Source organism: Tyto alba, unplaced genomic scaffold (genome assembly GCF_018691265.1).
Source record: "Tyto alba isolate M040663 unplaced genomic scaffold, T.alba_DEE_v4.0 Super-Scaffold_1000006, whole genome shotgun sequence".
Taxonomy (NCBI): domain Eukaryota; kingdom Metazoa; phylum Chordata; class Aves; order Strigiformes; family Tytonidae; genus Tyto; species Tyto alba.
In genome coordinates this window covers 25,972,506-25,985,789 of record NW_024881272.1, presented here as the reverse complement: position 1 = coordinate 25,985,789, position 13,284 = coordinate 25,972,506, and the positions used below count along the sequence as shown (strand labels likewise).

The 13,284-nt window shown below is 55.1% G+C and overlaps 1 protein-coding gene across 1 annotated transcript; it reads left to right on the top strand.

The window, feature by feature from the left end:
• Positions 1-2,046: 2,046 nt before the first annotated feature.
• Positions 2,047-12,839, top strand: TAL1 (TAL bHLH transcription factor 1, erythroid differentiation factor). The gene is made up of 5 exons (XM_042784599.1): positions 2,047-2,322; positions 3,708-3,857; positions 5,221-5,649; positions 6,430-6,521; positions 10,893-12,839. Coding segments are annotated over exons 2-5 (942 nt in total). The 5' UTR covers positions 2,047-2,322; positions 3,708-3,855; the 3' UTR covers positions 11,312-12,839.
• The last annotated feature ends 445 nt before the right edge of the window (positions 12,840-13,284 follow it).

The window sequence follows — 13,284 nt, the reverse complement described above, 5'->3', positions numbered from 1 at the left end:
TTTGTTTTTGTTTTTTTTTTTTTTTTTTGCTTCTGTTGTTTCAAGCTATCTTTTATTATAATAAAAGGAAGATAATTATAGCACTGGCCCAAAAGATCATGGGCCTGCTTGGAGCATCACTGACCTCTTTCTTCCATATAATTTTGGTGCTCCCTACCCCTGGGCTTGCCTCCTCTTCGCCTTGTGAAAGCGTGGAGAGGGGGGCGAGCCCTGGGTTGCTCGCTGTGACCGGGAAGCCCACCCGTGACAGCGCAGTGGTGGGGAAAGGTGCCCGTTACCTGCCGCACCTGGGTCCCTCCGGGGCTCGGGGCGGGGGCGCGTTTCCCAGCGAGGGGCAGCCGTGCGGGAGGAGGTGGCTTGACCACGGCCACGGCTCCCACCCCACCGAGGGCAGGCGCGGGTGGGAGCGGCCCCGCAGCGGCTCTCGGTGCGCAGAAGATGCTCGGCGGCTGCCTAATCTCCCCCGCCCAGCCCCGGCTGTTCTATCTTTAACGCTTCCTGTTGGTGAGAGGAGACGGCTCGAAAATGGTCGTGTTTCCTGGCGGGAGGCACGGCGGGCTCTCCACCGCGTCGTGACCGTCCCTGCCCCGCCGCCCCACGCACGCTGCCGGCATCGTGCGAGCTCCTGCCTGCCGGGCCCCGACCCCACCCGCGCCCGGGGGAGGAGGGGAGGGAAGGGGGGAAGGGAGAGGGGCGGGGGGGGGAAGCGGGGAGGGTTTGTGGAAACCTCTCCCACGGCCGCGTCCAGAGCGGGAGGTTGAGGGGAAGGAGTGAAAGGAAGAATAACAGCTCCGGCATTTCCCCCTGCGGGAGGGCGTGCAGGTGGCGGGGAGACAATAGCGACCCCCGCACCCCCCACCCCGCCGTGTCCCCCCGCCGCCACCCGGGCAGGTGCGGCCGCTCCTCGGCTCCCCCGCGGCTTCTCCACCTCGCCCCAGCCCCGTAGCAGCGACCGGGGGGGGTCCCGGGGGGTGCTTAGCCCCGACCCCCTCCTCCCCGTCCCGCTCCGGTAGAGATTTCGTTGGTTTTATCAGTTGCCCGGGCAGGCCGATCCCCCGAGCTATCGAAAACCGCTCCCCGCCGCTGTCTTTGGGACCGCTTTACCTGTTGGGTGTCCGGAGGAAACGGAGCCAGGACCCTCCGGCGATCCCCGCCTCTGCCCGGGACCCTCTGACAATTTGGGGAGGGTTTCGGGCGCGTCCCGTCGCCTTGCAAGCACCGCGGACACCCGACCCCCGCCTCTCCATCCCCCCGCAGCCGCTCCGGTTGCACGGCGGGTTTGGCGAAGGCCAGGGGTGTCCCGGGACCCCGGGGCCCAGCCCCGACGGGGCGCGCAGCCGGGCCCGGGCCCCGAGCCCCGCCGGCTGCCCCGCACTGCTCCGGGGCGGCCAAGGGCCCTTTCTCCCCTTCCCCAGGCCCTCCTGCTCCCGGCTCGGCCCTGGCCCCGGCACCGAGATCTCACCTCCTCTCGCATCCCAAATTTCCCGAGGGCGAGGGTTGCCGGCTCAGTACCCGCTCCTCTCCCCATCCCCCCAGTATCCCCCAGCCCAGCAGGGACGCTCGACCTCCCCCGGCCCCAACACGGGCAATGAGACAGGGAGCTCACCCCAATTTAGCCCTTCAGTGAAAACACACAGTGTGGGGGGAGAAAGGCTGAAGATGGGGCCACTTCTCTCCAAAACATCTCCTCTCGATGTGCTTATTTACCACTTCTTGTCCTAAAGCAGCCCACACCCCTTCCCTCTCTCTCAGCATCTCCAACAATTTATTTTGGCTCATTAAATTTAATTAAGAACAGAGTAGGTGTTCCATATTTAATCAAAAAAAAAAAAAAAAAAAGCAAAAAAAGCAGGGGCATAATAACCTCCAAGAGGACTAAAATAAAGAATTGCTATTCAGATGCGGGCAGCCACAGTGCAATTTTTTATTACTCTTTTTTTTTTTTTTTTTTTTTTCAGTGTCTTTTTAAGAGCATCTAAGCACACACACATAAAAAGCTAGAAGGCATGCATTCCGGAGTTATTCCTATGCATATCCCTGCAATAATTTTCCGCTTTCCTTCGATAAAATTGCCAAATAATAATGAATCATTTCATAAATAATGGGTTTAGAAGCTTATCAGGGCAGGCGGGCCACTGCTGGGGCTTTATCTCTCTCGGCCACATTGCAGTAGTGTTCCGCTCTCCATACTAAATAGGAAACTGGACGTGATGTGGAATTAGAGCCTACCCAGCTGAAGCCACCCAACACTTACTACAAATATAGCTGCGATGCGTAGGCCACAAAATGGCTCCACGCACTTTTCCCAATGAAAAGCAAATGGTGAGTAGAGAGGAATCTGGCCCTGCAGCAGGCCAGGGTGCTGGGTGTGGCGGGCTGGGCTTTTGGGGGGCAGTGAGGGGTGCTGGGGGGGCTTCTGCCCCAGGAAAGAGACAGGTGAGAGGGGAAAAAAAAACCCCAACCAAATCTTTTCCGCGGTTTTTAATCTTTTTTCCTTCTTTGATGCGGGGTGGGTGAGGAAGAGAAGACGCTTTCTTCTTTAAAACCGTGGGGTGTGCTGGCCGTGTGTCCCCCCACCCACCCGGGACCCCCGGGCTGCCGCAGTGGGGAGGCGGGTGGGACGGGCCGCGGGGGAGCCGGGGGCCAAGCGCCCACCGGGCCCGGTTTCCCCCCTCCCGGGGGGGGGGACACCGGGCCCCGGGCCGGCCGCTGGCCGGGGCCTGTTGGCTCGTTCCCCCATATACCGCTCCTTCCCACCCCTCCGCTTTGGGGCAATTTCCCTACAAAAGACCCGCGGGAGAGGTGCGTTTCTGGGCTGGAAATTTCCTGCCGATCCGCTGCTGGAAAACAAAAGGATTTTACGGAGCAGAAACCAACGGGCGGGGAATTAATTCCTCCCCCCGTTTTTCTAAACGAAATCGCCCCCAAATGAAGGCAAAACACTGCGGATATTTTTGCGGTTTTGTGCATTTCGTTTTTCAACGAAAGCGGGAGAAGACGCTATCGAAATTATTTATTTTTTGTACGAAGGGGAAAGCCTTATTTTTCATGATTTCGTTGGCGGGGGGGGGGGGGGGACCGTCCTTGCCTTCCTGTTGATCCGCGACGGGGAGCGGGCTCAGCCCGCCGGCCCGGCCCCGGCCCCGGCGGCACCTCGGGCGGGAGCGCTGCCGGTAACCGGCCTCTGTAGGAATTAAATTTGCCCCTTTAGGAATTAAATTTTCCAGCCCGTTGTGGGAGAAACGCCGCCGCTCGTTGCGAGCCCATCGGGAGAAAAACAACCCCGTCTCCGGCCCCGTCTGGGATTTCCTCCCGGGGAGACAGGGCTTGCAATGAGTCCAAAAAAACGCCCAATTCGCCCCAAAAATAAGGCGCTTTTTTATTATTATTATTTTTTTCCCCACTCCTTTGTTGTTGTTTTGTTTTGTTTTGTTTTTTTTTCTTCTTCTTTTTTTATTAATCTGCTTATTTTTTCCACGCCCGATAGTGGCCGCCGCGCCTTATGGCCCCGTCTGCGAGGCGGCGGCTCCCGACTGCGCGGCGGGGGGGCCCGGGGGTGGCCGGCTGTCCCCTATAACAGGGGCCGCCCTGGGGTGCCGTCCCCTCCTTCCCTCTCCCCTGCACCCCTCTCTCCACTGATCTCTGGCAATCCGGGACCACGAGATCCACCCTCTCCTCTTTTTCTCTCCCCCTTCTCTTCCTCCCAGGATTTAGCAGTTTTATCCCGATGAGGGTGTCCTTCCTCTCTGTAAAGTCGTAAGTACCTTGAGGTGGGAGGAGTAAATTCAGCCTGACACTGAGAGCGCTTTTGTTGAAACAGGAGAGACTTGCGGTGTCCCTACTTAAATATGACACATGTGAGTAATCTCTTTCTATACAATATCGGAATAGGCAATTAGATTTTTCTTTCTAGAGGGCTGGCACGGAGGGGGCTGGAGGGGAAGCAGAGAGCTTGTGCTTTATGTTGGGGTGGTTTTGTGTTTTGTGTTTGTTTTTGTTTTGTTTTTTTTTTTTTTCCAAGAGAGATGGTGAGATATGGCCAAAAAAAATGGGTTTTCTCTCGCAATTCAACCCAGCATAAACGAAAAAAAAAAAAAATAGTTACCCAAGGCAAAGGAGGCAGAAGGATGGGGAGGAGACCGGGTGTGTGGCAGCAATCTGCTTTGCGAAGACCCGTATTTATAGAGGGGGGAGAAAAAAGCTGAACGGGGTGGGGTTTGGGAGAAACAGCATGGCAATAATCGCGATACGGCTGCTTGCTCTCGGCGCGAGGTGCTCTGTCGCGACAGCATTCGTTCTATAGGAGAAGGGGGACAATGATCGTGCGTGGCCGCGGACGGAGGGCAGCTCCGCGCCGGGCCCTTCCTCCTTCCTGCGGCAGCGAAGGCGCGGGGGGATTGAGTCCGCTCTGGTCTGCTTTCACCCCCTCTCCCCCAAAAAGGGGCTTTAGGGTGTATTTCGCTGTTTTAAGAATAATGATAAAAAATGAAAATGGGAAGAGAGGCAGTCGCCCGAGAGACTGCGGCCGCTGCCGGCAGGCCCGGCCTCGATGGAGCTGGCTCCGCGGGGCAGCAAACACCGCCGGGGTCCCCAAAACGGGGAGAAATTCCCCTAAACGGCGGGGGGGGGGGGGGGGGGGGGGCAGGTCTGAGCCGCCTGTCGAGTCCCTTCTTGCTGCATCCGCCGCCTTGGTGGTGTCAGCCCTCCGCGTGAAGCGGCGTAAATCACCGCGGTGCGCCGGGGGCCGCTCGGGCCCCGCTGCGCGGCTGCAGAGTGGGGGGGGGGGGGGGGGGGGGGGGTCCGGCCCGGCCCGGCCGCCCCCTGCGCGGTGCATCGTGCGGGGTCGGGGCGCTGCGCGACGTCACGGCGCCGCACCGTTCCTGGGGGAAGGGGGGGGGGGGGGTGGTGGGTGTTCCGTGACGTCACGAGAGGGCCGGGGCGCTCCGTGACGTCACAGCACCGCACAGCCCGGCGGCGTGGCCCCGCGGACCCCCCCCCCCGGCCACTCTCGCAGAGTAGACGGGGCCCGTCCCGCTGGCAAACTCCAGCTGATTTGGGGTGATCAGTGCCTTCCTTTGCCTTCCCCTCTCCGCGCCCCGCTTCTCCCCATTTCTCGCCGGCGAAGCCCGAGCCCCCAGGCCCCCTCCACTCCCCCCGTCGGGGCGGGGTACGTCCCCCCTCCCAGCCGGGGCCGCCCCTCACCGCCGCCTCTCTCCGCAGGACGATGGACAGGCCGCCCGCCCCGCCGCCCCCCAGTGACCCCCGCGATGCCCGCCCCCCCCGGCGGCACGACTCGGAAGCGGAGACCACGACCGAACCGGAGAGCAGCCGCGGGGGCATGGAGGGGCCGGCGGACCCCCAGCTGCTGCTCAACGGGGCGTCCAAGGAGGCGGGCCGGCCCTCCCCCGGGCCCCCCGCCGCCCCCGTGCCAGTCATCGAGCTGGTGCGCCGGGGGGGCTCCCTGGACATAAAAAGCCGGGAGGCGCCGGGGGAGGCGATGCAGAGAGCGCCGGGGGCCGAGCCGTGCCGCGCCGCCGAGGCCGCCTGCGAGGCCCGCATGGTGCAGCTGAGCCCCCCCGCGCTCCCGCTGCAGCCCCCCGGCAGGGCCATGCTCTACAACCTGGGCCAGCCGCTGGCCACCATCAACAGGTCCGTGTCTCCCCCATCCCCGACGGGGCTCCCTCGGAGCGGTTCCCCTCGGAGGGGTGTCCCGCTCGGCTGCGGGACTCGGTGCTGGGGAGGGAGGGAGGGAAGGAAGGGGGGCGGCAGCAGCACCCCGTATGCCGCGCGGGGCTCGGTGCTTAGTCATCGCGGGTTTGCATGCAACTTTGCAAAGGAAGAGAGGGAGGGAGGGGGAAAGAAACGAAAAACTGTAGCTCCAAGGGAGGAAAAAAAAAAAAAAAAAAAATCACTGTAGAAATGCCCCGGGCAGAGCAAAGGGGTCTGTCGGTAAGCGCGGTACTTGTGGAGAGCCGGTTTAGATGCCGGGGCTCTCTCTGTCCTCCGCTGAGTCCCGCAAAGAAGCGCAAGGGACAGAAACCTCTCTCGCCGAGGGGGAGCGCGGCCCGACGGAGCGCCCCGCGGCCATCTCCTCTCCGTGGGGAGGCTGCGGCGCGGACCCGGCCCGCGTGGGCGCCCGTGCCCGCGGGGAGGAGGGTGTTTTTTGCCCGGGAGCCGCTAGCCGTGCTGCCCCCCACCTCTGCCCACTCAGGGCTGGCGTTCCTCGGTTCGTGTCCCCGGGCGGCCGCGTGTCGTGTCGCCGCACGACTCCGGGCTCTGCTTCGTGAGCCGTGAGCTTCCTCCGGGGTCACGCAGCTTCCCGCCGGCTCCGAGCCGCCCCCGGAGCGCTTCCCCCCACCCGCGGGGGCCGGGCCGTGCCGGGAGGGTGCCGATGTGTCCTCACGGCCCCTCTCTGCCTTTCGTTTGCAGCGGTTTTTTCGGCGAACCGGACTCCTTCTCCATGTACGGCAGCAACCGGGTGAAGAGGAGACCCTCTCCCTACGAGATGGAGATCACCGACGGTGAGAGCTTTTCGCCCCTGCGCTGGCTCTGGGAGGAGCAAGGGGGGCGGGGGGCTCCCCAGCTGCTGAAGGGGGCAACACGCTGGGATTAAACCCCGAAATCGTAAAAGGTGAATAGGATGCCGGTGGTGGCAGGGTAGCTCCCCCGGGTGAGACTCTGCAACAGCAGAGCCCAGATCTGTTCCGACTAATGACCAGCAGCAGCATGCTCGGTGGATTTGCCTTCACGCAGCAAAGCAGTTCAGAGTATGGTTAATTGCATCCCTGTTCTGCAAATTGCTTAGAGATTAAATCCAAAGGAAGCCACTAAATTTAAGTCTTTGTTGAAGTGCAGAGGCTGGATCAGGACCATGGCAGTGACACTCAGTGTTCGCAGACATTCCTAACACAGACCACAGCCTTGGGCAGAAAGATCCCACCCGCCTTTAAACTGCCTGGAAGCAAAGAGCTAAACCTGTGCTAAGGTCTGCGGGGTCACAGTGGGGTTGTGGCTGGTCCCTTTGCCGGCTTGATTCAGTAATACATATCCACACCCCGCTGCCGTGGAGTAATATCCCAGGCCAGGTCTTGTGGCAAAGCCTGGGAGCAGATACGGAGGGTGACGGTCTGGTGTCCCGGGTGCGGGGATCCCTGTCGGGCTGGCAGGGTAATTCCAGAGGAAGGAAAGCAGGGAGCAGGCAGGGCAGGATCCCGCTGCCTGCTCCCGGGCAGCCGGTGTGGGCTGTGGGAGGCTGCCCACGCAGAGGGATGTTTGCAAGAACAATTTCCACGTGGAAGGCTGACACATTTATCTGCAGAGTTAATGGCCCCGTACAAATGAGAACCATTGAAATGTGTTTTTTCCTTAGCAATTGTAAATGCTGTATTTCAACCACCAGACAATTAATTTTCCTTCTTTCTAGTTAGCCATCCTTTCCTGCTACCCGGCTAATCTAAAATCAGATCAAATCATAATCCACATCACTCTTAAATAATACAGTCCGAAATGAAGGACTCGGAGCATTATCTGCATTCATCAGTCCCTCTCGCCCCACTCTGCCTCCTCCGTCTGCCTGGTCCTTTCAGACCGTGGCCCCGTGGGGCCGGGCTCGGCTCAGCCCCTGCCACAAGAAAGTCTTTTTGTCTGGGTTTCAGTTTGGAGGCTTAGTGGTTACGGTGAAAAGTCCATCAACTCATAGTGTCTGATTAAAGCTTTTTGGCTTGCTATTAAATTAGATATTAAGGATCACAGAGATATTTGGTTGCAACCAAGTTTTTGGAGATGTGCTTTAATGCAGGTGTAGAGATTGGACCCAATCCTGCAGCTTCTGGTTCATATGAATTTTCAAGCCTGGGCTCAGAATCTTTTTTGGGAAAAAATAGGTACCAGATGATGCTGTCTAAGCAGGTGCAATTTGTAGGGATGTGCATCCCATGCTGAGGAGGCATCTGTGTGGTCTGCGGGGCTTTTCTCCCCGCTCTGATGGTCACCTGCCGGGTGACATCCGCGGCACCCCAGAGCACAGCTCCTGTGGGACCTCAGCCCTCGGGAGGTGCAGAAGGGCAGGAGAGTCTCACCGGGCACTTGGTGTTTGGTTTCCTCTGTAAGGAAACAAGTGGTGTTTTTTTTGCAACTTTTGCTTTAACCATTTTGAGGAAAGTTTGATACTTTCTTACATAGATACAAATGTCAAAAAAAAAAAAAAAAAAAAGTATCTGCAAGGATATTCTGGAACTTTGGAGGCTCATCTTTTTATTAGTTTTCCTCAGATCTCTAATTACAATTTAAAAAACATCAGTCAATCAGTTGGAACAAAATCCAGGCAAAAATTCTCAGCTGACTGTTTGAATTAATTATGAAGCAAGTTTCTTTATGAGAAATAAATCTCTTCTATTATGACAGCACTATAGGGCATTTTAAATTTCTCCATTGCTTGATGTGTTTTGGCCAAAACCTGATCTCTTTCTAAAAGATATGTTTAATTTGGTTGATGCAGGAATCAAAAATCTGAGTGGCATCAGAATTTGTGTTATGCACTGGAGCTTGGTTTGGGTGCCCCTGGATGAAAATTAACAGGTCTTTTTTTCTGATTTCTTACCTATTTATGAATAGATGCTTTTTAGTCATCAGCTTTCAGTGAATAGAGACATATGTTTGAAGACTGTGAATACTGGAAGTCTCTTGAGATTTTTTTTTTGAAAATAAATAGTATCCAATGTTTGTTTTTCTTCTCATACCCTTATGGGAGTAAAAAGCTGCATCTCCTTCTGAATTCAGGGCTGGATGCTTTGGTCTGGAAAGGGGATTTAAGTGTTGAAACCTTTACATTATTGTAGTATGTTGCAGCACATTCTCCACTGCCTTATTAGCAGTGGTGGGCAGCCTGGTGGTGTTGAGGTCCCCTTGGTCCCCACCACCTTCCCCACGACCCGGTGGCACAGCAGGCTGTGCACATCAGGGACAGGAAACCTTCCCTTTCCAGGAGTTCTTGCACATTAATTCATACAAAGGGCATTTACATATTTATTGGGAGTGGAAAATTGCCTTTACTAAAGCATCAGTCCGGGATCTTAGAGGTTGGAGATGAGTTTTGCATTCCGATATCCCCCGGTTTACCCCAGGGGATCTTTGTGATTTTGGGGGACTCCCCGCTTCTGAGGACACTGCGAGGAGAAGCGAGTCGTATGGCTGCTCACATGCTGGTGAAGCTGGTAGCTTTAATCTAGCTGCTTGGGAGTGTGTCTCCACACAAACCCTGCTGAGGGGGGGTATTTCATGGCATGTGCTGGACCCAAGGGGCTCTGTTTCCTCTGAAGGAAGGGAAGTGTGATGGTGTTCAGTCAGCCGGAACGTGGGATTCCTCTTCTCACGTGATGCCACGGGATCTGTCAAGGTGCAGCCTGACTAGGATGCCTCCAAAATCACATCTTGGCTTCTCTGCCACAGTCAAAGCATCCATGAGTTTTTCTATATAAGAATAATGATGTTTAAATGCCCCTCAGGATGATGGTTTCAGTGGGTGGTGGCAGAGCTGATGGCTTAAACTTCTCACTGTTGTCATGGACTTACTCCCACTGGGAGGGACTAGTTGGGCAAGTGTCTCAGAGTGGGGACTACAGGAGAGAGACGGTGTGCGTGGGAATATCCACAGCCTGTCCTTCGGCTGCAACTCACCAGCATGGGTACCTACAAGTCTTTGCTTTGTGATGATTTTCACTGTATGTGATGTTCCCCGTCCTATGGGGGTTTCTGGCATGGTTATTCTCCCAGGCTTTCATGAGGTTGGTGTGTCCTTACACTGTTGGTGACTCCTGGAGGTGTGGATGGAAAGGGTGTAATAATAAAAACGTCTTAATGGTAACATCTCCTTACATGAACTGGTTTCCATGGACCCAGGGATCCGCAGTCCTGATTTACAGCATTGCTACTCCTGCAGCACAGTACTTTCGGCTAGACAAGCTTTTGGGTCTCCTTACACAGAGACGATGTCTCACTTGTGCCGACAGGAGTTACCCTGATGATCTGGAAGGAGAATTTATGTGTTTTGTGTGTCTATTCTGTGTAATATGCCCCATCAGGAATACAGCTGTAAAATTACAGGGATTTAACTGGAGTCCACATGTAACTGAGCCAAATGGACACCTCCAGAAATTTAGAGTCCCTTCTCCAGTTACTGTCAAATAGCGAGCCTTTGCCATGATGTGCAGAGAGAGCAGGTAGTCCTCAGGTGAGCTGTGAAAGTGTTTCATCCTCCTCCCATGATCACCCTTCCAGCAAGGACACTTCTTTCCCTCTGTGGGTCGCATTGCTACCCGTCCTCATTGCTACTGGGAAAAGCCTTCCACCCCATTTCATACAAACCACCCAGAGGGCTGATGGCAATCCTGTGGTCTCTATCAGCTCTGGATCCTGCCTACATCAGGGAAGATCTCTGGATCTTAGAGCTGTCAAAGACTCTGCTCAAGCTGATTTCCTCCTGTCCCGATGGTATATCCTTAAGACAATTTTGGGACAGAAAATAAAACCATCTAGTGAGATAAAACATGAATAAGATCTCTGTTGCTGTGGTAGCCTTATTGATGAGCTGAGACATCCTAAAAATATACCAGCCTTCCGCACACGTGTCATGGCCTCAGCCTCCCTCCTTGGAGAGGTAAATTTAGGTGTCTCAGGAGACATCTAAAATAACTCAACTCTATTTTTTCCTTCCACTGAATTGAACAGAAGTTATGGCTGCCTCAGCTCATCAGGTTAGTTTCCAGTTAGCTGGAAACTCCTGTTTCCCTGCCTTGATGTTGTCACTAAAATAAGTTAGCTAATTTGGGAAACAGTGACCTATTCAGCAAAGTATGTTGTGCCCTGCTCCTAATTCCTCATGGTTGCAATTGCAGGTCCTCATACCAAAGTGGTTCGTCGCATTTTTACCAATAGCCGGGAGAGATGGAGACAGCAGAACGTCAACGGAGCCTTTGCAGAGCTTCGCAAGCTCATCCCCACCCACCCACCCGACAAAAAACTGAGCAAGAACGAGATTTTGCGCCTGGCTATGAAATACATCAACTTCCTGGCCAAGCTGCTCAATGACCAGGAGGAAGAAGGAAACCAAAGGGGCAAAGTGAACAAAGACTCGGGGATAGTCCAGGAAGACCTCCTGCAGGACATGTTGTCTCCTAACTCTAGCTGTGGAAGTTCTTTAGACGGAGCGGCGAGCCCGGACAGCTTCACGGAAGAGCATGAAACACTAGATTCGAAGCACACGCGGAGCCTGCACCACGCCATTCTCCCCGTAGAAGGCAACGCGCAGCGGTGATGACCTTCCGCATCGCTCCCGAAGCACCACGGGGGGAGGCAAGAGCCGAGTGTGCGGATGCTGGAATTTGTGCCCGTGGGATTTGTGACTCTGCCTTTCCCCGGGAGCTCAGGCTCCCTGTCCTCCCCAGCCCGGGATGGAGCGGCCGGCGTGTTGGCTGAGGACAAGACCAAACCAGATGGACGTTCGGTATTTAGGTACGTGATCGTACAAAGAAGAAAAGCATTGAAGTCATCTTCATTGTACATACTGCCCATGATGTGACTCTGTGGAGGGGAAGGAGGTGCAGCCAGCACCTCTCCGGCATTTAGAGGGTTTTCAGACCATTTGACGACCATCACTTTTTAAACAGTGGCCTGGTTGAGACGTGAAACTCCTCTTTCACTGCCAGTGGAGGTCACTGACGCTTTCCAGCTCCACGTGGCGCTGGAGACTGCTGGAACCTGCCAGTGCTGCAGCATTTCTCCAGCCTGTGGCATATACAGCTGGTCTGAGCAGGAGCTGGGGCCACATGCTCCTGTTGACCAAGAGCTTTTGACTGTATCTTTTTAAAGAGGTGAAAAAATACCCTCAGCAAAGGAACTATTAAAGGGATTAAGACTATTTCTTTTTCTCTCTTTTTTTTTTTTTTTCTTTTTTTAAATTTTTTTTTCCCTTCTTCCTTTCCCTTTTACCTAACTTTGGATTGTTTGGGATTGTTGTATTTATGATGTGGGATTACTTCTGTTTAACGCTGTCATGCAGTATCCACTGAATGAAAAGGTACATAGGTGTTTTCTGCCACCCTCCCAGTCCCTGATTCTTCTGCTGGAAATGCTCAGTGGGTGAGGTCCAAGCCTCTTGTGGTCTCCTAGAGTTTTCCCAGTGGCTTCTGTAGGCCCAGAGCTTCTCTCAAGGAAGATGAATTTCAAAATTGGTAAGGGAAAAAAAAAAATACTTGCTAGTGAAGCATCCCCTTGGACTGGGGGATTTTTAAATTCAAAAAGGCAAAAGGAGTCGATGATGCATCAACAGTGTGTGTGTACATAGGGTATAAAAGAGTTTTAATGGTATGCTTTGAATTTTGGTTTTATTGTGTGAAAATGGTGGTGGTTCAGCTGTGCCAATGCCCACAGGTTGGATGGCAGTGCTGGATTTATTCTGACGTTAGGAGGATCCTTGCCTGCCTGAGGCTGGTAGGAGCCCACAGCCTCTCCAAATCTTGGGGGGAAGCACTAAAAGCAGTGTTGGGATTAGCCTCCCTTCCCGAGTGCTTGGATTGCTGCAAAATTGATGTCTGCGACTGAGCTGATCCTCTGATCCCTGCTTCCCCACCCCGGGAGGGTGCTGGGGAAACAGAAGGACTGGGGAGCGGGAGGCCCCCGCCGCGGCGGCTGGGAGCTGAGCACCACATCATGCCATCACCACTGCATCAGGCCTATCTCTCACCCACCGCCTGATGCCTGAAGGAGAAATTGCCCCAACCCCATCCTCTCCCCCCTCCCCGCAGAGGTGTCAAGGCACAGAAATCCCTACCATGCTACAGTCAAACCTCCCCTGCTATTGATGTACATCCTTTGGAAGGGAAAAGAAGTCCTTTGATGGGGATACTTTCCACCACGCTCATTCCTTTTCAAGGGTGCTTGAGGTACAAGGAAGCACAGAGGATTTGGGTGGGTGTCTGCAAGCCCCTCAAGGCTTAATTCAAAGCCCTGTCATTTCTGTCCCTGCTTGGTTTTAATGCCTCTTTGTAAATAATAGGTGGGAGGCTGGTAGCTGGGTTGTCACATTAGGTGGAATTAGGGAATTAGGACCCTGGGAAGGGGTCCTGACCCAAGCACGGGTTTTCAGCATAGACCCCAAATCCTCTGAAACCACCAACCTCCCCCATCTTAAATCGAGGAGAAGGAGGAAAACTCCTTCTTGGGTTCAGATCGCCTGTGCACTGGGGTTTTTACTAATGGGGTTACCTGGAGAGCTGGGCTGGGGGAGCG

Bases quoted from the DNA above. Each gene is read 5' to 3' on its own strand.
- TAL1 (XM_042784599.1), top strand. The intron at 5,650-6,429 runs GTCCGTGTCTCC...TTTCGTTTGCAG, and splicing joins CCGCTGGCCACCATCAACAG to CGGTTTTTTCGGCGAACCGG. The intron at 6,522-10,892 runs GTGAGAGCTTTT...TTGCAATTGCAG, and splicing joins CGAGATGGAGATCACCGACG to GTCCTCATACCAAAGTGGTT.